At 36.6% G+C, this 25,693-nt stretch overlaps 1 protein-coding gene across 4 annotated transcripts in view; it reads right to left on the bottom strand.

Moving 5' to 3' along the window:
- ORC2 (origin recognition complex subunit 2) overlaps positions 1-25,693 on the bottom strand; it is a 50,517-nt gene that overhangs the window by 8,194 nt on the left and 16,630 nt on the right. For all 4 annotated transcript variants that reach the window (XM_060152348.1, XM_060152349.1, XM_060152351.1 and 1 more), the window contains 9 exons: positions 22,103-22,195; positions 21,193-21,224; positions 19,174-19,234; positions 16,562-16,755; positions 15,478-15,576; positions 6,150-6,259; positions 3,496-3,628; positions 2,366-2,462; positions 303-449 (listed from right to left, as the gene is read on the bottom strand). In XM_060152348.1, the coding sequence (XP_060008331.1) occupies positions 303-449; positions 2,366-2,462; positions 3,496-3,628; positions 6,150-6,259; positions 15,478-15,576; positions 16,562-16,755; positions 19,174-19,234; positions 21,193-21,224; positions 22,103-22,195 (966 nt within the window). The remainder of the gene's footprint in view (positions 1-302; positions 450-2,365; positions 2,463-3,495; positions 3,629-6,149; positions 6,260-15,477; positions 15,577-16,561; positions 16,756-19,173; positions 19,235-21,192; positions 21,225-22,102; positions 22,196-25,693) is intronic.

Below are 25,693 nucleotides of genomic sequence, written 5' to 3'. Positions count from 1 at the left end.
TGCATAAAATAAATGTTGCAATTCCACAAAGAAGAGTAGAAAGAAACCAAAATAATAGTTGGGTCTCCTCTCCTTCATGAAACTTTAGCTGTAAAACACACCCTTTACTATGTAAATTTTTATTTCCAAGAATTATGTTCTAAATCAGATTAAGGACACCTATATTTTTGGCAACTATGTCTTTAAACACACAACAAAGGAAAAGCATACTTTAAAACAATAAAAATGCTGTGACAACATTAAGAAAATTAATTTTCAAAGACTGATATCTCAAGAAGGAAAAATAGTAATATTTAGCTTACTGAGAGGAGCATTGAGGTGATCAATAGATGCTATAAGGTATATATTACGTAAAGATGACAACTGTCCAATAATCTGCTGGCTTTTGTCTCCTCTCAACATTTGGCTATCCAAATTGTGGATAAGAAGAAAGAGTTCTAAAGAAGATTCTAAAAGGAAAGAGAATGCAATTATTATTTTCAGTGAGTATTTGTGAAGCCCCCTACCACATGCAGGGACTGTATTAAAGAATATATCAAAGTAGCACAGGACAAAAGAACTATTGCTTAGGTGTATGCAATTTATTTGAGAAGCTATGTCAGTCATTCATAAAACAGGCAAGACATTATTATAGTCTTTAAAAAAAAAAGAAATTCATTGGAAATCAGTAGACACTGGAGCAGTTAGAGACTTAACCAGAATGGTTAACACTTGAATCAGACCATGAAGAAACCAGTTTTAATACGGCATAGGAAATAAGGCAAGATACATATCGGATTGGAGGTGAATCTGTGCATGTTGAATTGCAAGGTGGGATAAAGGAGGGAGTCGTCCCCTCCTCCAAAAAAAAGAGTTCTCATTAAGCATTAAGAGAGAATATAGAAAACCCTGGTTATCACAAAAGCCAAGAGACAAAAGAAGGGGAGAGGCTTAGGATATTGCCCAAGGCATGAGGAAGGTCAGAGAAGTAAAATATCATAAAAGTCAGTGAAGGAAGAATCTGGATGATGGAGATGTCAACACCATCAAATACTGGAGAGATCAACATAAACAAAGGGTGAGGCAAGGTCAGTGTTTTTAGCATGAAAAAAATTACAGGTGATCTTCAAGCATACAATTCAGGTAGCACAGAGGCAAGAAATTAAGAAGGAAACAAACAGTAGAAGGCAGGACATGTCTTCAAAAGCTCTCAAATCATATTGAAATACGGAAATAAAATAGAGTAAAAGGGCAGTAGAATCAGGTAAATATTTTTCTTAAGATGGAAGAAGTTCTATACATGTTTAAAAGCCATTGCTAAGTCCCTCAGGAGCTGGTAAGAAATGGGACATTGGCATTTATGACAAAAGATGAGCCTTTTAAAAAGAATAAGTACATTTCTCTTCCACTGGGGATAGAGGGACAAGAGAGACAATATAGTGACAAAGATTCTGAGATGACACATTTTTGAAAGTCCAAGGTTCCTTAAATTCTAGAAGTCACCATAGTCAGTATTTAAATTATATGTAAACAAACATATAATTATATTACATATGTAATATACAATTATAATTTATATAATTCATAATTATATAACATCTATATTATAACTATGTAAAACATTTATATGATTTATACAATTATAAATTATTTAATATAAATTATATTTAGATAATACAGATTATATAATATATAAATATTTATTATAATACAGATTATATATAATAGAGTAACTACATATAAATATATATAAAAAATGATTCAGGCACCTATTTTAGTGAGCGTACAAACAATATCAAAATCATCCATTAAATCATTAAGCATAACCAATTACTCCATTTAATTGTTAAGCAATGACTAAATGACAATTGTTAGACCCTAAATAATTTTATTTTTAATTTTCTGAAATGCTCATATAACAAGAACATTCACACCAAAAGAACAACAAATGTTTTGTCCCCCATTTCTCAGATTTTAGTATACGAAATTATTCAAATGCATTGATGCTTACTCAGGATAAAGATAAGAATGCTTTATAAACATATTAAACAATATAAAACTATCGGACATAGAGGTACCAATTAACTGGAAACACTTTACACTGGCCAAACAAAACTTGAAAATTATCCTGAAATAAAAGGTTTTGGGGGGGAAAAAAAGAGGCTTTGGCTATATAAATTCAAGGTAGCAGGAGTAATTCTTTCCTGTTAGGTAAGTTAGAGTTCACAGAAAAAGTTCACAGAAAAAGATTTTAAAGAAATCAAAATCTAAATCAGCATTGAGAGAAGTGTCATTATTAAAACAATCCTCAATTTTATGTATACTAGTACACAAATAAGTACGCTTAGCTTCACCCTAAAACTACAGAGCATCTCCTTCACGTTACCTTCTTTAAATTTGTTTATTATCCAGTCTAGCTGATCCAGCACACTGCGGAAAGTACCCATATGATTAAGGACTTCTTCTGTTATAGAATTCAGGATCTATGTCATAAAAGTGCAAGAGGTACATCAGTTATAACTTATTCTGTCATGTAGGATAAATACAACTAGCAAACCAATCCTTTTTTTTTTTTTTTTTTTTTTTTGGTACGTGGGCCTCTCACTGTTGTGGCCTCTCCTGTTGCGGAGCACAGGCACCGGATGCGCAGGCTCAGCGGCCATGGCTCAAGCCGCTCCACATGTGGGACCTTCGCGGACCGGGGCACGAACCCGTGTCCCCTGCATCGGCAGGCGGACTCCCAACCACTGCGCCACCAGGGAAGCCCCAATCTTTTTAATAAATTAAAAATAAATTTGGATTTCCCACTAAGTCTGAAAAATCACTTCAAAAATTCTACTGGTACTTAAGTACATCTAATTCATTTCTTTGCATAAGTTATCGCTAAAAGGAAACAGGGAAGAATAGCAAAGGTGTAAATATAACATAAGCAGGTAGTAAAAACAAAACAAAACCAAAAACTAACAATATGAAAAATATTAGAAAACTATAGATTTATCAAATGAAAGAGGACCCAAACATTAAAGACACTTTTAAAAAGGAATATTACATTGGTTAATATCCAGAACTCAAAAGATTTAAATTAACTTTCAAATGATGAAGAGATATGAGCATCTGGAGTAAAAATGATCAAAGAACTATAAACCATTCTTATATTTTTATTATTTTTAGAGCACTAAAGTGACATAAAAGCATAATAAAATTGAAGTCCCCCATAATCCTATTCTTGAGAGAAGTACTGTTGGTATTCAATGTAGTAAACAAAGCTAACATTTCCCTAAGATTTAATACATTATCAGTTACCAAATAGGAAATTCAAGGATGGGGATTCAAAGCTAGAACCCTCTGAGTCCAAACACATGATCTTAAGCACTGTGCAATCCTACTAGTGTGAAAACTATTGCAATAAAAACAAAAACTGAATGCTCCAGAATATGAAATAGCATCCTCATTAACACGGGGATATGGATTGGCAGGGGATATGATGTTGTTCCTTTTAACATTTTTAAAACTTACTGATTTCACACTGATTCCAGGAAAGAAGCCATTGATGACAACATGAATGCAATCTTGCAGCATGGTGGTTCGAAATCTTTCCAGTAAATCTCTCTTAGAACCCAAACCATAAAGCACAATGTTGAACCCCAGGCTGTAAGAAAAACAGCACTCATGAAATTAAAGTTCAGTACTTCTCTTTTTTTTTTTGTGGTACGCGGGCCTCTCACTGTTGTGGCCTCTCCCGTTGCGAAGCACAGGCTCCGGACGCGCAGACTCATAGGCCATGCGTGGCTCACGGTCCCAGCCGCTCCGCGGCATGTGGGATCCTCCCGGACTGGGGCACGAACCCACGTCCCCTGCATCGGCAGGCAGACTCTCAACCACTGCACCACCAGGGAAGCCCAAGTTCAGTACGTCTTATTGCCAATTTTATAATCAACCAGTTTCCTTAATTTAAGCTTATAAAGAATACAAGAAGAAATGGCATGGCTAAATAACTATTGACTCCCAACTTATATAAAGCAAAAGCACAATTTTATTATCTGTACACCAAGCTTGCAGTTCCAACTTTCTCTCAAACTTCTACTACCTTTCAAGTAATAAGAGGCAAGGGAGAACATGGCACTAGGTACAAGACACTAAAAAGTCTTATAGGCTGAAGCAGAGTTTTAACTGATAGATTAAACTGGAAAAGTAATCAGGGGCCAGGTCACAAAAGTGTTGTTAAATCAACTAAGACATTAATTGGATTTTATTCCAAGGAACATAAGCATTTAAAAGTAAAGAGTCAGGTGTTAAGTGAAAGGTTTTAATAGGAAAGTAACATGATCTTTTTAGAAGATTACATTGACTGAGTGGGGGAATGGATAGGAAGGAGGGTAAAACCACCAAAGACTATGGACTTCAATTAGGTGTCACGGAGACAAATGTGTCAAGAGCTTTACAGGTCAAATTGGTTGGATTTGGAGAGTGATTAGACATGGAAGGTTAAGTGAAAGGGACTATTAAGAATAGCTCAGTTTTTTGGCATAGACTGCATGAATGGGGTGCATCCACTATGCAAGGTAGCTGGGGCAGGTGGGATTGAGGGATTTAAGATAAGTTAAATTTTATGTATATTGAATTATTTACAGGACTTCCACATGGACACTTCCAATATACATTCACATTTGCTGCTGAGGAGTGAGATCTGGCTGGGCTAGAGATATAGTTATGGCAGTTATTCACATACAAAAAGCAACTGAAGCCAAGAGAGTAAATGAGACAACCCAGAACACCAAGCACTAGGGGTCAGGCTAAAGTTCAACTCCATGATTTTTTAACGGAGGTCAATCAGAAACAGTATTTACGTGATGCTCTGTAGCAATGCAGGATAGCCTGGAAATAGAAAAGAAAAGAGATAACCCCCAAAGGCAGAGATTAGCAAAATAGAAGCAGCAGAAAAAAGAAGCAAGGGAGTTCAGAGAGCTAGCAATTCTACTAAAGTAGCTGACTATGAGGTCTAGGCTGGGAAGCAAAGCAAATCAAGTTATCAAAGCTGACATATGGGAAGAAAGAAGAATTGGTGGACTGGGGTATGGGATCAGAGTGAAGATCTGCCTTATAAATTCAAAATGAACAGGTCCATAAATAATAGTTATTGAGAGAAGGTAAGGTCCTAACAGGGAAGATAATCATTTTCTTACTAGCATACTCCTTTGATTTATTATTGGCAAAGAAAACCAGGATCAATTGGGGGAAATTGTGGCAACTTTTATGTTCTTACTGCACCATTCACATTTTAGCATACACTTCAAGCACTTCTTTATATTAAGGTCCTTTTAAATACAAATATAAAAGTAATTATAGAAAAACATTACTACGTTTTAATCTTTATCATTCTTCTAGGTGTTTTAATGGAAATTTAAATTTAACCTGAGGTATTTGAAAAATGATAAAGTTAGAAAAATATTCTAAGAAACAATTTTAAAATGGTAAAATAATGTTTAGAGAACAGATCTCATGAAATTCTGAAGGTCTACAGTACATGTAAACAGAATGAGATTGAAAGAAAAATATATATTCTTTCATTTTAGAAACTCTGAATTAAAATCTAACTGATATATTTATCAATCTTGACAAATTATATTTTCAAATATTTTTATAAGTAATAACTCTAAGAAAGGCTATTTTACACAATAGCTTTCAAGTCTGATTAAACTTAGAAAAGACAGGGCTTCCCTGGTGGCGCAGTGGTTGAGAGTCCGCCTGCCGATGCAGGGGACACGGGTTCGTGCCCCGGTCTGCAAAGATCCCACATGCCACGGAGCGGCTGGGCCCGTGAGCCATGGCCGCTGAGCCTGCGCGTCCGGAGCCTGTGCTCCGCAATGGGAGAGGCCACAACGGTGAGAGGCCCGCGTACTGCAAAAAAAAAAAAAAAACACTTAGAAAAGACAAATTTCTTGAAAATTGGAATTTCTGAGAAGAGTCATATAATAATATGACATTTCTACATTTGGGTCATAAAATTGGGAAAACACCTGTTTTTTCAAATTTTTACATATAAATAAAAATACATATCAAGTTCATTGCAAAAAGAAAATTAAATGTCAAACTGCTTTGATTTTAACATAGACATGTAAATATATATTATTCTTTATTTTACAAAGGTTTACAATGATAATAGTACTTACTGTAACTGCAACATCCATTTATGAAATAACTGTTCATATTGTTGATTTAGTTGTTTAAGTTCAGCAGAAAAGGAAGGAGAAACCTTGCTCAGTAAGTTATGCAAAGTTTGCTTTAAAAAAAAAAAAGGAAGAGGGAGGGAAGAAAATCACTCTCAATCCACATTACATCACATCAATCCATACTAAAAATATTTCCTTAGAGGTAGAGGTTAGAAGAGGCCATCAGTGGAAATATTACTTTAATCAGGTTTGGTAATGAGTGCATCTACTGAGAATACACATAATATTTCAATATTTCTTTCTTAAAATGTTTTATACATTCTTTAAGTACAAATATGTAAAACAGTAAAGAATTTGCTACATTTTCTCTAGAACCATTTACATGACTATAAATTCCAAATATCAATGTAAGTCTTTAATTTCTAAAAATATTGTTACCATAAGGAGACAATTAAACCTGCCTCCCAGCTTTGACAACAAATCCAGACACTCTTTTAAAAACCTATGGATTTGAAAAAATGTAAAAGCTTAAGGTAACAGTTCAATATTAATTCTCAGAAAACAGTCAAGTTTCTTTATAATTTACCATTATCATTAGTAAAATTCACTGCTCCTCTTTAAAAGCTGTTTCTAACAAATCCTTTGTCTTTGGTAAGTACGGCAAAGTTCTTAAAACAATAATGTAAAAATAAACTGAGGAAGATACATTGCTCTGTACCCAAAACTTGAAAATTCATGCTAGTGACTCAAACACAGCTCACTTCTTGAAATGAAAACTCTAGTAAAAAGCTGTATATGCATTTCTACCCTGGCACTACTGTGTTTTCATGATTTTAGCCTTTAAGTAAAATATTTTTTAATACTGAAGACTAGAGCAGCAACCAAGATTCCAGGCACTCTAGCCTATACAGTTTTTATTCATCCATATATTTAAAGAGAAATAGGACAAATTCTAAGTAAAACTGTAAAGTAGTAGATTTCAAAAATTTCTCTCTCCATCTGATGTTTTTTTCCCTAACGTCTAGAGCCCTGAAAAGCAGATAAAGCACTAGTGTCATTTTCAGTAGTTATTTATACTGTATTATCAGAGCATACTCACACTTAGTGTGAACTCTGAAATGTTATGTCACCTATTCACCTTCATTTCAAACTTTAGTATTTGTGCAGAATTACATTACTAGCCCCAATACTTGCCCCTCCTCCTATCTGTACCCTTTGCCATGTGACTTTGCAATCCCTCCCACTAAACGGGTGGAATCTAGTCCCCATCCCCTGTTCTGTGACTTTGTTTTCAGCCACGTGATTTACTGTGGCCACTAGAATGAGGCAGAAGTGACACTGAGACCGTTTGAGCCCAGGCTTTAAGAGGTCTTTTGTTTTTCTACTTCTTCTGTCTCTGACATTTTTATAAGAAGAACATGCCTCTGCTAGCTTTCCAGGGAGGTCCAACAAGGAAGACAGACACGTGGAGCAAATCCTAGATCAGCCAACTCCCAGGTGACCCGCAGACATGAGAAATAAATGCTCAGTGACACGTGTTACTATGACCATATCTGTCAGCTATGTCCACAATTAATGAAAGACCTTCCTTTCTTCACTATCAGTAACAGGTGTTTCTTTCATCCTCCAACAGGTCTGTCTGTCTCTAGGTCCTATGAAGTCCTACTTTGACCCTAGATCCACTTCTCCTTCCCCCATGTTGCTTATATAAAAATACATGCGGGGCTTCCCTGGTGGCACAGTGGTTGACAGTCCGCCTGCCAATGCAGGGGACACGGGTTCGTGCCCCAGTCTGGGAGGACCCCACATACCGTGGAGCAGCTGGGCCCGTGAGCCATGGCCACGGAGCCTGCGCGTCTGGAGCCTGTGCTCTGCAACGGGAGAGGCCACAGCAGTGAGAGGCCCGTGTACCGCAAAAAAAAAAGAAAGAAAAAAGAAATACATGCACTAAGGAAGAAGCAAGAGGAACTACAATCCTGCAGCCTGTGGAACAAAAACCACATTCACAGAAAGACAGACAAGATGAAAAGGCAGAGGGCTATGCACCAGATGAAGGAACAAGATAAACCCCCAGAAAAACAACTAAATGAAGAGGAGATAGGCAATTGTCCAGAAAAAGAATTCAGAATAATGATAGTGAAGATAATCCAGGACCTTGGAAAAAGAAAGGAGGCAAAGATCGAGAAGATGCAAGAAATGTTTAACAAAGATCTAGAAGAATTAAAGAACGAACAAACAGAGATGAACAATACAATGACTGAAATGAAAAATACACTAGAAGGAATCAATAGCAGAATAACTGAGGCAGAAGAACGGATAAGTGACCTGGAAGACAGAATGGTGGAATTCACTGCTGCGGAACAGAATAAAGAAAAAGAATGAAAAGAAATGAAGACAGCCTAAGAGACCTCTGGGACAACATAAAACACAACAACATTCGCATTATAGGGGTCCCAGAAGGAGAAGAGAGAGAAGAGAGAAAGGATCCGAGAAAATATCTGAAGAGATTATACTCGAAAACTTCCCTAACATGGGAAAGGAAAGAGCCACCCAAGTCCAGGAAGCACAGAGTCCCATAGAGGATAAACCCAAGGAGAAACACGCTGAGACACACGGTAATCAAACTGGCAAAAATTAAAGACAAAGAAAAATTATTGAAAGCAGCAAGGGAAAAATGACAAATAATATACAAGGAAAATCCCATAAGGTTAACAGCTGATCTCTCAGCAGAAACTCTACAAGCCAGAAGGGAGTGGCATGATATACTTAATGTGATGAAAGGGAAGAACCTACAACCAACATTACTCTACCCAGCAAAGATCTCATTCAGATTCAACAGAGAAATCAAAAGCTTTACAGACAAGCAAAAGCTAAGAGAATTCAGCACCACCAAACCAGCTCTACAACAAATGCTAAAGGAACTTCTCTAAGTGGGAAACACAAGAGAAGAAAAGGACCTACAAAAACAAACCCAAAATGGTAATAGGAACATACACATCGATAATTATCTTAAACGTGAATGGATTAAATGCTCCAACCAAAAGACACAGGCTTGCTGAATGGATACAAAAACAAGACCCATATATACACTGTCTACAAGAAACCCACTTCAGACCTACGGACACATTCAGACTGAAAGTGAGTGGATGGAAAAAGATATTCCATGCAAATGGAAATCAAAAGAAAGCTGGAGTAGCAATTCTCATATCAGACAAAATAGACTTTAAAATAAAAACTGTTACAAGAGATAAGGAAGGACACTACCTAATGATCAAAGAATCAATCCAAAAAGAAGATATAACAATTATAAATGTTTATGCACCCAACACAGGAGAACCTCAATACATAAGGCAAATGCTAACAACCATGAAAGGAGAAATTGACAGTAACACAATAATAGTAGGGGACTTTAACACCCCACTTACACCAATGGACAGATCATCCAAACAGAAAATAAATAAGGAAACACAAGCTTTAAATGACACAATAGACCAGGTAAATTTAATTGATATTTATAGAACATTCCACTTAAAAGTAGCAGAATACACTTTCTTCTCAAGTGCACACGGAACATTCTCTAGGACAGATCATATCTTGGGTCACAAATCAAGCCTCAGTAAATTTAAGAAAATTGAAATCATAGCAAGCATCTTTTCTGACAACAACATTATGAGATTAGAAATCAATTACGGGGAAAAAAACATAAAAAACACAAATACATGGAGGCTAAATAATACATTACTAAATAACCAAGAGATCACTGAAGAAATCAAAGAGGAAATCAAAAAGTACCTAGAGACAGGGCTTCCCTGGTGGCACAGTGGTTAAGAATCTGCCTGCCTACACAGGGGACATGGGTTCGAGCCCTGGTCGGGGAAGATCCCCACATGCCGCGGAGCAACTAAGCCCGTGAGCCACAACTACTGAAGCCTGCATGCCTGGAGTCCGTACTCTGCAACAAGAGAAGCCACCACAATGAGAAGCCCACACACTACAACAAAGAGTAGTCCCCGCTCGCCACAACTAGAGAAAGCCCACGCACAGCAACGAAGATCCAATGCAGCCAAAAACAAATAAATAAATTTATTTAAAAAAAAAAAAAAAAAGAAGTACCTAGAGACAAATGACAATGAAAACACGAAGATCCAAAACCTATGGGATGCAGCAAGAGCAGTTCTAAGAGGGAAATTTATAGCTATACAAGCCTACCTCAAGAAACAAGAAAAATCTCAAATAAACAATCTAACCTTACACCTAAAGGAACTAGAGAAAGAAGAACAAACAAAACCCAAAGTTAGCAGAAGGAAAGAAATTATAAAGATCAGAGCAGAAATAAATGAAACAGAAACAAAGAAAGCAATAGCAAACATCAATAAAACTAAAAGCTGGTTCTTTGAGAAGATAAACAAAATTGATAAACCATTAGCCAGACTTATCAAGAAAAAGAGGGAGAGGACTCAAATCAGTAAAATTAGAAATGAAAAAGGAAAGTTACAACAGACACCGCAGAAATACAAAGCATCCTAAGAGACTACTACAAGCAACTCTATGCCAATAAAATGGACAATCTGGAAGAAATGGACAAATTCTTAGAAAGGTATAACCTTCCAAAACTGAACCAGGAAGAAATAGAAAATATGAACAGACCAATCACAAGTAATGAAATTAAAACTGTGATTAAAAATCTTCCAACAAACAAAAGTCCAGGACCAGATGGCTTCACAGGTGAATTCTATCAAACATTTAGAGAAGAGCTAACACCTATCCTTCTCAAACTCCTCCAAAAAACTGCAGAGGAAGGAACACTCCCAAACTCATTCTACCAGGCCACCATCACCCTGATACCCAAACCAGAGAAAGATACTACAAAAAAAGAAAATTACAGACCAATATCACTGATGAATATAGATGCAAAAATCCTGAACAAAATACTAGCAAATAGAATCCAACAACACATTAAAAGGATCATACACCATGATCAAGTGGGATTTATCCCAGGGATGCAAGGATTCTTCAGTATACGCAAATCAATCAATGTGACACACCATATTAACAAACTGAAGAACAAAAACCATACGATCATCTCAATATATGGGCATTTAGGTTGATGCAGCAAAAGCTTTTGACAAAATGTAACAAAATTCAACACCCATTTATGATAAAAACTCTCCAGAAAGTGGGCAGACAGGGAACCTACCTCAACATAATAAATGTCATATATGACAAACCCACAGCAAACATCATTCTCAATGGTGGAAAACTTAAAGCATTTCCTCTAAGATCAGGAACAAGACAAGGATGTCCACTCTCGCCACTATTATTCAACAGAGTTTTGGAAGTCTAAGCCATGGCAATCAGAGAAGAAAAAAGAAAAGGAATACAAATTGGAAAAGAAGAAGTAAAACTGTCACTGTTTGCAGATGACATGATACTATACACAGAGAAACCTAAAGATGCCACCAGAAAACTACTAGAGCTGATCAATGAATCTGGTAAAGTTGCAGGAAACTAAATTAATGCATAGAAATCTCTTGCACTCCTATACACTAATGATGAAAAATCTGAAAGAGAAAATAAGGAAACACTCCCATTTACCATTGCAACAAAAAGAATAAATACCTAGGAATAAACCTACCTAGGGAGACAAGAGACCTGTATGCAGAAAACTATAAGACACTGTTGAAAGAAATTAAAGATGATACCAACAGATGGAGAGATATACCATGTTCTTGGATTGGAAGAATCAATACTGTGAAAATGACTATACTACCCAAAGCAATCTAGATTCAATGCAATCCCTATCAAATTACCAATGGCATTTTTCACAGAACTAGAGCAAAAAATCTTAAAATTTGTATGGAGACACAAAAGACCCTGAATAGCCAAAGCAGTCTTGAGGGAATAAAACGGAGCTGGAGGAATCAGACTCCCTCACTTCAGACTATATTACAAAGCTACAGTAATCAAGACAATATGGTACTGGCACAAAAACAGAAATATAGATCAATGGAACAGGACAGAAAGCCCAGAGTTAAACCCACACACCTATGGTTAACTCATCTATGACAAAGGAGGCAAGGATATACAGTGGAGAAAAGACAGTCTCTTCAATAACTGGTGCTGGGAAAACTGGACAGCTATGTGTAAAAGAATGAAATTAGAACACTCCCTAACACCATACACAAAAGTAAACTCAAAATGGATTAAAGACCTAAATGTAAGACCGGACACTCTAAAACTCTTAGAGGAAGGCGTCCCTGGCGGTGCAGTGGTTGAGAGTCTGCCTGCCAATGCAGGGGACACAGGTTTGTGCCCCAATCGGGAAGATTCCACATGCTGTGGAGTGGCTAGGCCTGTGAGCCATGGTTGCTGAGCCTGCGCATCCGGAGCCTGTGCTCCTCAACAGGAGAGGCCACAACAGTGAGAGGCCTGCGTACCGCAAAAAAAAAAAAAAAAAACCTCTTAGAGGAAAACATAGGAAGAACACTCTTTGACATAAATCACAGCAAGATCTTTTTTGATCCATCTCCTAGAATAATGGAAATAAAAACAAAAATAAACAAATGGGACCTAATGAAACTTAAAAGTTTTTTCAAAGCAAAGGAAAGTACAAACAAGATGAAAAGACAACCCTCAGAATGGAAGAAAATATTTGCAATCGAATCAACAGACGAAGGATTAATCTCCAAAATATATAAACAGCTCATGCAGCTCAATATTAAAAAGCAAACAACCCAATCCAAAAATGGGCAGAAGACCTAAACAGACATTTCTCCAAAGAGAACATACAGATGGCCAAGAAGCACATGAAAATATGCTCAACATCACTAATTATAAGAGAAACGTAAATCAAAACTACAATGAGGTATCACCTCACACCAGTTAGAATGGTCATCATCAGAATATCTACACACAACAAATGCTGGAGAGGGTGTGGAGAAAAGGGAACCCTCTTGCACTGCTGGTGGGAATGTAAATTGATACATCCACTATGGAGAACAGTATTCAGGTTCCTTAAAAAACTAAAAGTAGAATTACCATATGACCCAGCAATCTTGACTAATGGGCATATACCCAGAGAAAACCATAATTCAAAAAGACACATGCACCCCAATATTCACTGCAGCACTATTTACAATAGCCAGGTCATGGAAGCAACCTAAATGCCCATCAACAGACAAATGGATAAAGAAGATGTGGTACATATATACAATGGAATATTACTCAGCCATAAAAAGGAACCAAATTGGGTCATTTGTAGAGATGTGGATGAATCTACAGACTGTCATACAGAATGAAGTAAGTCAGAAAGAGAAAAGTAAATATCATATATTAACACATATATGTGGAACCTAGAAAAATGGTGCAGATGAATCGGTTTGCAGTGCAGAAGTAGAGACACAGATGTAGAGAACAAACATATGGACACCAAGGGGCGAAAGTGGTGGGATGAACTGGGAGATTGGGATTGACATGTATACACTGATGTGTATAAAACTGATGACTAAAAAGAACCTGCTGTATAGAAAAAAAAAAAATACATGCACTAAGCAGATGTTAGTGCCATCTCTTCCTTGAACAGCTTGGTTTCTTGACACATGTTTTCAGCTAGTCTCTGATCTGAGTTGCAATACCTATGAGACAGGTGGAAAGAAACAAACAAAACAGAAAAAACCAAAAACCCCCAACCACACAGCACCACGTCATCCAAGCCATAGAGGTTTACCCTATGGTAAACCTCTCTTCCCTCTTTTCTATAGCTTGAAAACTCTGTCAAAAGCCCTGTATACCTTAGGAAATTGCACTGAATTCCTATTTCAGAAAATAATAAAATCTTGATTCTCTCTGAGTCAATAACAATCTCTTCTTGACTTAAATTATCAAGCCCACTTTCTTTTTTTTTTTTTTGGCGGCATGGCTTGTGGGATATTAGTTCCCTGACCAGGGACTGAACCCATGCCCCTGCAGTGGAAGTGCAGAGTCCTAACCAAGGATCGCCAGGGAAGTCCCTCAAGCCCACTTGCTAATGAAAGATTTTCTTATTCAGATGGTTCTTTGTCCTCTCTTAGTGAGGTATCTGTCAAAGCCCTGAGTCTAACTGTATGCTACTTTTTTATAAAACGAAACACTGGAACCAGAGTATACAGCAACCTTGTTACCTTACTGCAATGGGCAGGCTTTCCATAATAGCAAGAAGCAGAATATCCTCTGCTTTTTGCAAGGTTTTCAACTGAGAGTCAGGTCAGTCTTTGTTTTATGACCAGTGTGAGGTTCAATGAATATGTGGGTTAAATTGGTAACAGAAATTAATGGTACATACATATCAAAGAAACTAAGACCTTGCACAGGGAACTATATTCAAAATCCTGTGATACATATATACAATGGAATATTATTAAGCCATAAAAAGGAACGAAACTGAGTTATTTGTCGTGAGGTGGATGGACCTAGAGACTGTCATACAGAGTGAAGTAAGTCAGAAAGAGAAAAACAAATACCGTATGCTAACACATATATATGGAATCTAAAAAAAAAGAAAAGAAAAAAACAAGAAAATGGTCAGAAGAACCTAGGGGCAAGACGGCAATAAAGATGCAGACCTACTAGAGAATGGACTTGAGGATACGGGGAGGGGAAGGGTAAGCTGGGACAAAATGAGAGTGGCATGGACATATATACACTACCAAACATAAAATAGATAGCTAGTGGGAAGCAGCCGCATAGCACAGGGAGATCAGCTCACTGCTTTGTGACCGCCTGGAGGGGTGGGATAGGGAGGGTGGGAGGGAGGGAGATGCAAGAGGGAAGAGATATGGGAACATATGTATATGTATAACTGATTCACTTTGTTATAAAGCAGAACTGACACACCATTGTAAAGCAATTATACTCTAATAAAGATGTTAAAAAAAGAAAATCCTGTGATAAACCATAATGGAAAAGAATATGAAAAATATATATATACAGGTATAACTGAATCACTTTGCTGTACAGTAGAAATACAACACTGTAAATCAACTATACTTCAATAAATTAAAAAAAGAAACTATGACCCTGATGATTATTATAGATCCTGAAGAAACGATAAATAAGAGAAAAATACATAATTATACATGTATAATTAGAGTACGTCAAACAATTCTAATCCAGTGAACCAGTTACCATTTACAAAATAAAATATGCAATAGTGATGTCACACTAATTTGTGTTTCATTTGATCAGGACAGTATTCTGCTGTATGCACTTATTCTTCAGATTTGCTGCTTATGTACTACGTTTTTCAGCTCACAATAAGAACAATTTACAAGTAACACTCCTTGCAACATACCTGATCCAGTTTAGCCCTCTTTAGTTTCTGCAGTGTTCTATCAGAGGTTAAAACTTTTGAACTGCTGTGCGCTTCAAAATATTCTTCTACTAAGTCACTCTGAAAGTGGACAAAGCAAAGTGAGTTCTTAGTTTCAGATATTTGTTTTATATGAGGACTAGACAGTAATATTAGCATAAACAGGATATGTGAAATTCTTTACTTGGCAGTCAGTATTTTCTTTTTGAAGCAACAACACAGACTAAGGACCAAGCAAATTTAATTCCAGTAATAAAACTGAGTAACTCTTAGGGTCATAAAAGTTGAAGAAAATGACTAGATTGAAGTAGTCGGCCCAAAAACGATTCCTAAATTCCAACATATAATTCCCGTTTAGACTGGGAAAAAAAAAAGGGTTTTTACAATCAGGACCTTTGTTTTGCCTCACACACTCCTAGCAAATCCTTTAATTAGTACAGTTGAAGGACTGTGGAAATGAGAAAGACATCAACAGCAAGGTAAAAAAAGACTTGCCTACTATTCCAGTAAAATGACTCACCACGTGTTCTACTGATTTGGGGCAGGACTGAGCTCCGTGGTGGTAAGGAAGGAATGGAAAGTCATTCAAGCAGGAGGCTTCCTAGACTGCTCTGAGTCTTTACAGAGCACGCTGGGATAATTAGCCTTTTCTCAGGCCATAATATGTGCAGTGTTCTCCAAACGACCCAACATGGGTCCATAGTCACATCATTTAATACTTACGCTGTTACATCAGCAACGTTACAAAAATGAAACTATATAAAAAGGTATATACTGAGAAGTCTTGCCTCCAATTATCCAATTAAAATTTATTTAAAAGCTCTTTTATTCAACTGAATTGTCACGTTTAGCATATACTATGGTACTGATACATGAATATGGATACAGAGAGGCCAGGATACGAAGTCCAGAAATAGACACAAATATATGTGGGAATTTATGTGAAAGGCTGAGAAAATGTAGAAAAGTGAAGAAAAAAAATTATGTTCATCCTCCCATTTGGATCTCTTAGGTAGCTTATCTTTGAGATATTACTGATTTTTCTTTAAAGTCTCTCTTCACTTACTGTTTTATCTCTTTTCATTTTCTTAGAAGGCGTTTCTTTGCAAACAGGAGCCGAAACTACTCTATTCTGAGCTTGAATCTGTTCGCTCAATATGACTTCATTAGTGTTCTCTTCACATTCCTGTGCAACCCCTTCATCGTCCTCCGAGTTGGAAGCAGAATATTCACTTTCACTGTCAGAATGAAACCTTGGAACTGTGTGGGGAGGAAGCAATTGGGAAAATTGGACAGTTTGACAAAAGAGGCATTCTGGGGTATTAGGAAGAGTGTGGGCTTTGAAGTAAGAGATTGTGCCTTCTGGTTTTGTCATTACTTGCTGATGATTTCACCAGAACTAGTTATGTCAGTTTTCTGAGCACCAGTTTCCTCACTTATCAAATGAGGCTACCAGTGCCTAATTTAATAAAGCATTGTGAAGATTACATTGAAATGCATGTAAAGCAACTAACAATGCCTAACACAAACGAAATGTGGCAGAAATTGTCAGTCATACCTAATACCATTCTCTTTCCTTCTTCCTTGCTAATAGAATTCATTGTAAAATGCGGCAATGTGCTCCACCCTAAGGGATAAATAATCAGTAATTTAACTGTCTTTTCCTTTGCCAGATACATGCTCTCTCAGCCTCCTTTGCAACTAGAGTTGGCCATGTAAACCTTTAACCAATGAAACTTGAGGGGAAATTTGCTGGAAGCTTCTGGGGAAGATTTTCCTCACTTATGGAAGGAAAGCCCCTTACTTATACCCATAGCTTAAAGCTATGGAAGCCATTTTGCAATATAAAATATCAAAACTAAAGATGAAAAATGCCAGCGGCAAAGCGAAAAGATAAGAAGAACCTGTATCCTTCATGACACTGTTGAGTCACTACATCAACCGTGAACTGTGTATCCCTAGACTTCTAATGATGTGAGATACTTCAGTGTCCATGGCTTAAGCCATTGTTATAGAATTTTCCATTGCTGCCTACTGAAAATGCCATCCTAACTGATAGAGCACTCAATAAATGACAGCTACTACTTTAAGTACTACTAATACATACTCACAATCCATCCCATAGTAGATATAAGAATTATATTTTTAAACAAACCATGGCCACCCCCACCACTCTCCAGAAATAATAAAGCTAGTTTTATAATCATAAAGGATAAAACTTACACTCAACAAAATAAGTATAAAACTACCATAAAAGGTTAACTTCCAAAATATGAATGAAATAATTTTAAGCAAATCACTCTTTATTTTGAAGAGCATATTTCAGAATATCCAGAGTCAGCAAATAACAAATATAGATACTGAAAAAGAAAAAAAAAAAAAAAAGGCTTGATTTTGTGGGCATACATAGCTTAGCAGATTCAGATTTGCACTGATTGCTGCCCATGGTAGATGCAAGGGTTAGAAGTGGTAGGAGGTACCAGACAATGTCTTTACCCTATTTACATGAATACATCACACATGTTAATATATTTGTTTGGTGGTGATTGAGAAGGAGAAGGAAGTTCACCTTTTCTCTAAAAAGAATTCTTCTGTGGGGTAAGGAGGAAACTTAAGATGTGGGATGTATTTGACATAAAATAATGATAATCAATTGCATATATCATCTTTTATTGCTTCAGATATCCAATAATTTAGTGTTATAATTTTTATGTTGATTAAAAATGTATTATCAACTCTATACCTTGAAAGAAGAAGGGCTACAGGGCATAGATTTAACAATGTTAGCTAATATTATTGTCAAGGGGTCAATCCCAAGAAAGGAGTTGACATCTTTCAGAAATATAAAGGTCAAAAAGTCATTTGCCCCAAAATTAAATATTTAAACCCCAAACCAGAGAGCTCCCTGGCAGTCCAGTGTTTGGACTCAGCGCTTTCGCTGCCGTGGCCCGGGTTCAACCCCGGGCTGGGGAACTAAGATCCCACAGGCCACATGGTGTGGCCAAAATGACCCCCCCAAACATAAAAAAAAAACCAAACCATTTTTAATTTCCCCAAAGGCGGGAACCATGTCTGTTTACTTGGCTTTGTATAGTATTCAGTACCACTGTAAATATTTAAAATTGTTTCAATATATTGATAAAACTTCTAAATAAATCAATAGAACTATTTCTAAAACTGTCTCAGGCAAATAAACTAAAAGGCATGTTATTTTATTGAAGAATTTTAACTAACCTCAATATCCATTGACTATAATGTAAAGACATAGTGCTAAGTGTTATGAGTTAAAATATAAGATATAGTCCTTGCCCTTAAGGAATCTACAGCTTAATTGAAGACATGAACATATCCTTTCTTTTGTGAAAAGAAATAGCAATAAGTAGTTATAATAATAAAAAGTAATAATAGCCAACACCTGTTAAGCACATACCAAGGTCAAGCACTACGCTAAGCACTTTGACATCCTTTATTTCAATTAATCTCAAAATAACTCTGAGGCTGGTACCATTATTATCCCTATTTCGCAAATGAAAAAAATTGAGGCACAGAGAGGACGCTGTAAGTGGCAGCCCAAAGATAAAACGTAAGCATTCTAAGACTAGAACCTGTATATTTAACCATTATTGCCTGTTTAGATGCTTCTTTTTATAAAAGCTCAGTGTAAAAAGAAATACACACCTATTAGTCTTTTCCTTAGCCCACGAGGTGCTGTTGACAGAAATTCACTTTTATCATTGTTCTGTTTAAAAATAAAAAAGCAATATAGTTTATATAGTCAAATAATAATGATGACATGAAAATTAATGATGTCTCTGAGTGAAAGAAAGGCTAGAAGGAAGAAAAATATTTTGTTTTCAATAGACATTAGAACCAGATGAGCTCCTTCCTAGACCTGGAAGACAACAATATATCAATTTGTTGCGGGGGGAGAGTATGACAACAAAAACGATACAACGAATTCCGAAGGATTCCTAGAGTGGTTCTAGAAGTTGTATTCCAGACACCTGCGAAGGATGCACTTCTATTATTATGTAAAGAAAAAGCTTATCACTGAAAAAAAAAAAAAGCTTATCAGCCTTTGAATCATGCTTCACCCATCAGATTAGCAGAATATTTTTTCTAAATAAAGGTAATACTGTCCAGGGATGATGAGTAAGCAAGGAAATGGGACTCCTATAGTTACTGCAGTGGGCCTTTGCATGTACGAGCAATTTACTGGTGTTAAAGTAGTCTGTGAGAAGGAGAGAAAAAAGATTTCTACTTTTTACTTCTGTATTTTTAATTTTTTAAACATTTTACAGAAGTATAATGCACGTTTTTCTTTTCCTTACAGAATTCTTTAACACCATTCAATTTCTAGCACAATAAAATGCCTACTGGTGTATACGTGATAACTTAACAGTACTGATAAAAAGATAAAGTACCCTGTGTTTTTTTGGCAATGTGAAAATATGACAAAAAATTTAAGTCTGTTATCTTGTGATAAGTTGTTGGTGCTAGTTACAAATATTATAAAAATTTTTATTTGAGATATTAAGAATACTATTATAATAGGTGATCTGATCACCTATTGGGTTTATAAAGTATATCACAGTATATTTCAAACTTCTTTGGTCCAGATCCTTACAATTTTTTTTTACGTTTTGCCACCTTGATCCAGTACACATATGCATATATAACTTAACCAAATTATAATTAAATAATACTTACAAAACAGAAATTTTCTAATTTATTCTATTTCATTTTTTTAAACTGTAGATCATGCCCTACTAAACTGATTTCAAGACTGAGAGTTGAGACAACCTATATCCATATAGCTTAATTATCAGGTCTGAGAATATCTATGTCAAAATAACCGTTTCAGAAAATTCTTGCTCAAAAAGATAAGGCTATAAACTATTAAATAACTTCACTGTTTGCTATAGAAATTTCTGCAAACTAATTTATCTTGACAGTTTGCTCATTTGGGCAACCTATTTTCCCATCAGGACAACAGACTACTTACCAGGGCAAACAGCTAGCTTATCAAACTTTGGTTTACTTATCAAAACTCAATTCAAGACCCTCTCCTCACTGTGTCCACTACTCCTAAAATACCATGCCATGAATTCTGTCTAATACAGATCAGTTCCCCATCTTGATAGATGTGCCTTAAACCCCTCGAGTCCAGATCCCCAAGCCCTATACATATTCTCTCCTGAACTCCCCCTTCTAAGACAGTGCACTAAGACTTGCAGACTGATGTTCTCCTTTATTGTGGTATGTAAATATAATACCACTGATTAACAGGTTTTCTGATGGTCTCTTAGGGAATCAACAAGATCTACTAATGTGATGTGATCCACAACTTGAAAAAGAATGCCAGAAGACCCAACACAGACAAAAATAAATAAATAAAATTAAGTTAAAAACAAACAAAACACCCAGGGATAGTTCTGACACAGAAAAGGCACAACAGGTGGGTCCAGAAGACCTAGCTTCATTTTCCAGCTTTTCTCCTTCCTAGTTTGGTGAACTCAGACAAGTCACTTCACCTCTCTGAGCCTCAGATTCTTTATCTGTAAGTTAGGTATTTAATTGGCAAATACCTATAAATGATAAAAGTATTATCTAAATTAAAAGATGAAATGGATATTTTTCATCATGTCTTAACTTTGTAACACTAAGGGTTTTCCTTGTTTTTACTCAATTGCTTACCTTCAACTGAACTTTGTCTGAAGCAGAATGCCCTAAAGAATGAAACAAAAAGCCATTACTTACTACAAATACTTCACTTTCCATAACAGCCTAGTTTCATTAAAAGCAAAGGTGCAGGTTCTACCCAGAAGCCACTACATATTATTGAATTCTCAATTAATTGCATCTCCACTAGAGGCTGAACTGTCACTATTAATTTTATGATTTCTCCCATTAATGACATTTCTGTAGCACTCATGTAACAAGAAAAAATGGAGTCCTTTTCATTGTTCATTATTTTAAAAGTACACTATTTAATCTAGTTAGAATGGGTCGTTCAAAAACAACTGTTCCACAGTTCTCCAAACTTCCAGGGCTTCCCTGGTGGTGCAGTGGTTGAGAGTCCGCCTGCCGATGCAGGGGACACGGGTTCGTGCCCCGGTCCGGGAAGATCCCACATGCCGCGGAGCGGCTGGGCCCGTGAACCATGGCTGCTGAGCCTGCGCGTCCAGAGCCTGTGCTCCCCAACGGGAGAGGCCACAACAGTGAGAGGCCCGCGTACCGCAAAAAAAAAAAAAAAAAAGACTTCCAAATCCCCAAAACCTTATTTCAAAGAGTATTTGCCAAAGCAAATTTTCCACGAACATTTGGCTAACTCAAGCAAATGACAACAGGATTTAAGACTGTTTCTAGCTGGCCCTGTCAATCTGTACAACTTCAACCCACACAGATCTTTTCCCCTTTTACTGATAGCTAAATACAGGTATACTAAAGCACACAGGTTGGGGTATTAACTGCATTTACTAAATGAATTTTTGGAACAGAAAAGAAGAAAATATATAAAAATGCACTTAGACAAGAAAGTAAAGTAACATACCATAACTTTGAAGCAACTATGAAAACTCTTTAAAGAAGTGAAGTAAAATCTTACCCTTGCTACACTGAGGAATGTCTATGGTAATTTCAGAATCACTCTTCAAATTGGATGAAACACTTTTTCTTGGTGTTTTTGCTAGTTCTGAAGCTGTAAACAGACAAAAGAAATATATTAAAAAAACTTTTAATGGACAACAGTAGATTAAGAGGGGAAACCTGCTGTTACTAATATCAGAAAGATAAATAAACCTAGCCATATTAAGAGTACTACTGCTTTCACCTTTACTCACCGTCTTCCAAGTCTTCCTTCAGTTATCCACAGGTCTCGCAAAAAAATACAAATAATGAGCTAACTTTGACCTTGCTGGTTTCTCCAATTATCACACACTCTTCCTCTCTCTTCTCCATTGACAGGTTTATACTCTTTCCATTTCTTTACCATATATATTTGAGGCACATCTCTGCTAACAGTTAAGAAAGAATGGCCAGAAAGTGGGATCTAAAATCAACTGAAAACTGTGTATATTTAAAATTATACTTTTAAAGCTCTTAAGTCTCCCATAAAATGTGGTTTATTACTTGTGTCTAAAACTCTAACACATATTAATAATGTATAGAATATGATACAGCACTGAACAGATGACATTTCTTCTTTTATTAATATTTATTTATTTATTCATTTATTTGGCTGTGCCAGGTCTTAGTTGTGGCATGGGGGATCTTTAGCTGCAGCATGCGAACTCTTAGTTGCAGCATGTACATGGGATCTAGTTCCCTGACCGGGAATCGAACCCAGGTCCCCTGCATTGGGAGTGTGGAGTCTTAGCCACTGGACAGGGAAGTCCCAGATGGCATTTCTTCAACTGAGCATCAGATGAAATAGTTGGCTTCTGAACAGAACGGGCCAGGACTTCCCTGGTGGCGCAGAGGTTAAGAATCTGCCTGCCAATGCAAGGAACATGGGTTTGAGCCCTGGTATGGGAAGATCCCACATACCACGGAGCAACTAAGCCCATGCGCCACAACTGCTGAGCCTGCGCCCTAGAGCCCGTGAGCCACAGCTACTGAGCCTGCATGCCATAACTACTGAAGCCCGCACACCTAGAGCCCATGCTCCTCAAGAGAAGCACTGCAATGAGAAGCCCACGAACTGCAACAAAGAGTAGCCCCCGCTCGCCACAACTAGAGAAAGCCTGTGCGCAGCAACAAAGACCCAACACAGACAAAAATAAATAAATTTATTTTTAAAAAAGGGGGCCATTTAAAATGAAAAATACAATGTTTATCTTTTTTTTTTTAAGATGTTGGGGTAGGAGTTTATTAATTTATTTATTTTGGCTCTGTTGGGTCTTCATTTCTGTACGAGGGCTTTCTCTAGTATGGCAAGTGGGGGCCACTCTTCCTCGCAGTGTGCAGGCCTCTCACTATCGCGGCCTCTCTTGTTGCAGAGCACAGGCTCCAGACGCGCAGGCTCAGTAGTTGTGGCTCACGGGCCTAGTTGCTCCGTGGCATGTGGGATCCCCCCAGACCAGGGCTCGAACCCGTGTCCCCTGCATTAGCAGGCAGATTCTCAACCACTGCGCCACCAGGGAAGCCCTACAATGTTTATCTTTAAAGATGCTCACATTCTCACACTGTGATAGGCATATGGGAATTGAGTCTAACTGAAGGAATAGATTTACATTTCATACACTAAGAACATTGTTCACTGAGAACACTATTTAAATTCTCTTCCATCTTTTTTTTTTTAAAGAGAAGGTATAGTTGAATTTGTGTAAATTAAGCCACTTCACTGACTCAAACTCTTTCTAACCTATTTCACACAGCTTTATCCAATCCTGGAACTGACCCAAGATATTCATGACAGTCCCTACAAGTGCACTGGCTTCTTTTTTCTTAACCTCCTCGATCCTCTGCATCATTCATTAAAGTTTTTTATATCTTTCTTTGAAATTATTCCTCCATCTGGGTTCCATGGTATTAGCCTGGTCCCTGGCTACTGCTGGTAGTTATTCCATCTCAACTTCACTGCCCTCATCCTCCTAAGCATTCTAACCTGCAGGTACCTAAAGCTCAGGCATTGGCCTTCTCTTTACACCAGAAAAATATGCCATGTTTGGATTAAAGGCTGTTGATCCACAGGATAGGAAAAAAACCTTCACATCAACAAAAAGCCACAAAAGTACAAAGTAACTTAGCTGAGATCATTTTGGTTTTATATTGAAACATAAAAATCCTCTGCTTTTAAATAACTTTAAACTACAAAAGGAGAAAGGAAGAAAAAGGAAGAACTGAAGAGGAAAGGAAACAAGAGACAGTCATCCATGTATGGATATTAATTTCAATAATAAAAAATTGGGGCAAATATTTTATTCATTTGTATTATATTTCACACAACAACTGGTCTGCAACATATTAGAAATTTTAAAATAAAACTCCTCTTTGCCTAATAATAACTTCTCATCAGGTTATTATCTGATCCTATCTATCCAATCTAGTTTCAATTTCCTTAAATTCATCTTTCTCCAAGCTGGTCAAACTCCTTACTGTCCTTGTCCTTTCTATGTGGTAATTCTACCTTTGCTTTTTCTTTGCATTTACTTACTCATCCTGGACGTGTTCTCTGTGTTTTACAAAGCCTTCCAATCTAACTCTTGCTCTATTTCTAGAACTATATCTTGGTTAGTCCAATTATATTTAATCATCTTTTATACTCAGAGTAATATATGATTTTCTGACAGATTATAACTTATTTTAATAAGGCATTCTATTTTATTGATATATTTAGATGTAAACACAATTAGCAAAAATACTTAATAAGTCAAAGAGCGACATAACTAAACACAGGTCCTAACTAAACACAGATTTTGGAAAGTATGATCAGTCTTAAACTATCCAGGAAACTATCTTTTCATGACTATATTTCTTTCAGATGTGATGACAGAAATGCCCATCATAACAATACTTAAGTTCCTCACAGCACATATAGATATGAGACATGTATCATTGCAGTTATGTGCATGTTGACTATCCACTCAGGGAACTTCTACTTGATTACTCCAGTGAGGTTCCATTTTTCTTTTCACTATTAATTCTTTCTCCAATGCTTCATTGTCGTTAGGGTTTCACTTTGGCCTTGGTGTCTATCTGAGCTTTCCTCTAGTAATTATATTAGCATTTTCCTCTGGTGTCCCAGAGATCCTACACAGAATTCAGTCATTTTTACAGATCAAAAATTTTTTAATTTCTTTTCTTACATTATTTTTTATTGAAGTATACTTGATTTAAAGCGTTGTGTTAATTCCAGGTGTATAGCAAAGTGATTCCGTTTTTTTCAGATTCTTTTCCCATATAGGTTATTACAAAATATCAAGTATAGTTCCCTGTGCTATACAGTAAGTAGGTCCTTGCTGTTTATCTATTTTCTATATAGTAGTGTGTATCTGTTAATCCCAGACTCCTAATTTAAACCTCCCCCCACTTTCCCCTTTGGTAACCATAAGTGTGTTTTCTAGGTCTGAAGGGTATTTCTGTTTTGTAAATAAGTTCATTTGTATCAAAAACATTTTAGATTTCTTTATGTAGATAATAAACTCTAAGAAACACATCAATTAGTGTAAATTATTGTATGTACCATGTTAGGTTC

The sequence above is a fragment of the Lagenorhynchus albirostris genome, chromosome 6 (genome assembly GCF_949774975.1).
Source record: "Lagenorhynchus albirostris chromosome 6, mLagAlb1.1, whole genome shotgun sequence".
NCBI classification, from domain to species: domain Eukaryota; kingdom Metazoa; phylum Chordata; class Mammalia; order Artiodactyla; family Delphinidae; genus Lagenorhynchus; species Lagenorhynchus albirostris.
This window is presented reverse-complemented; position numbering and strand designations above follow the sequence as displayed.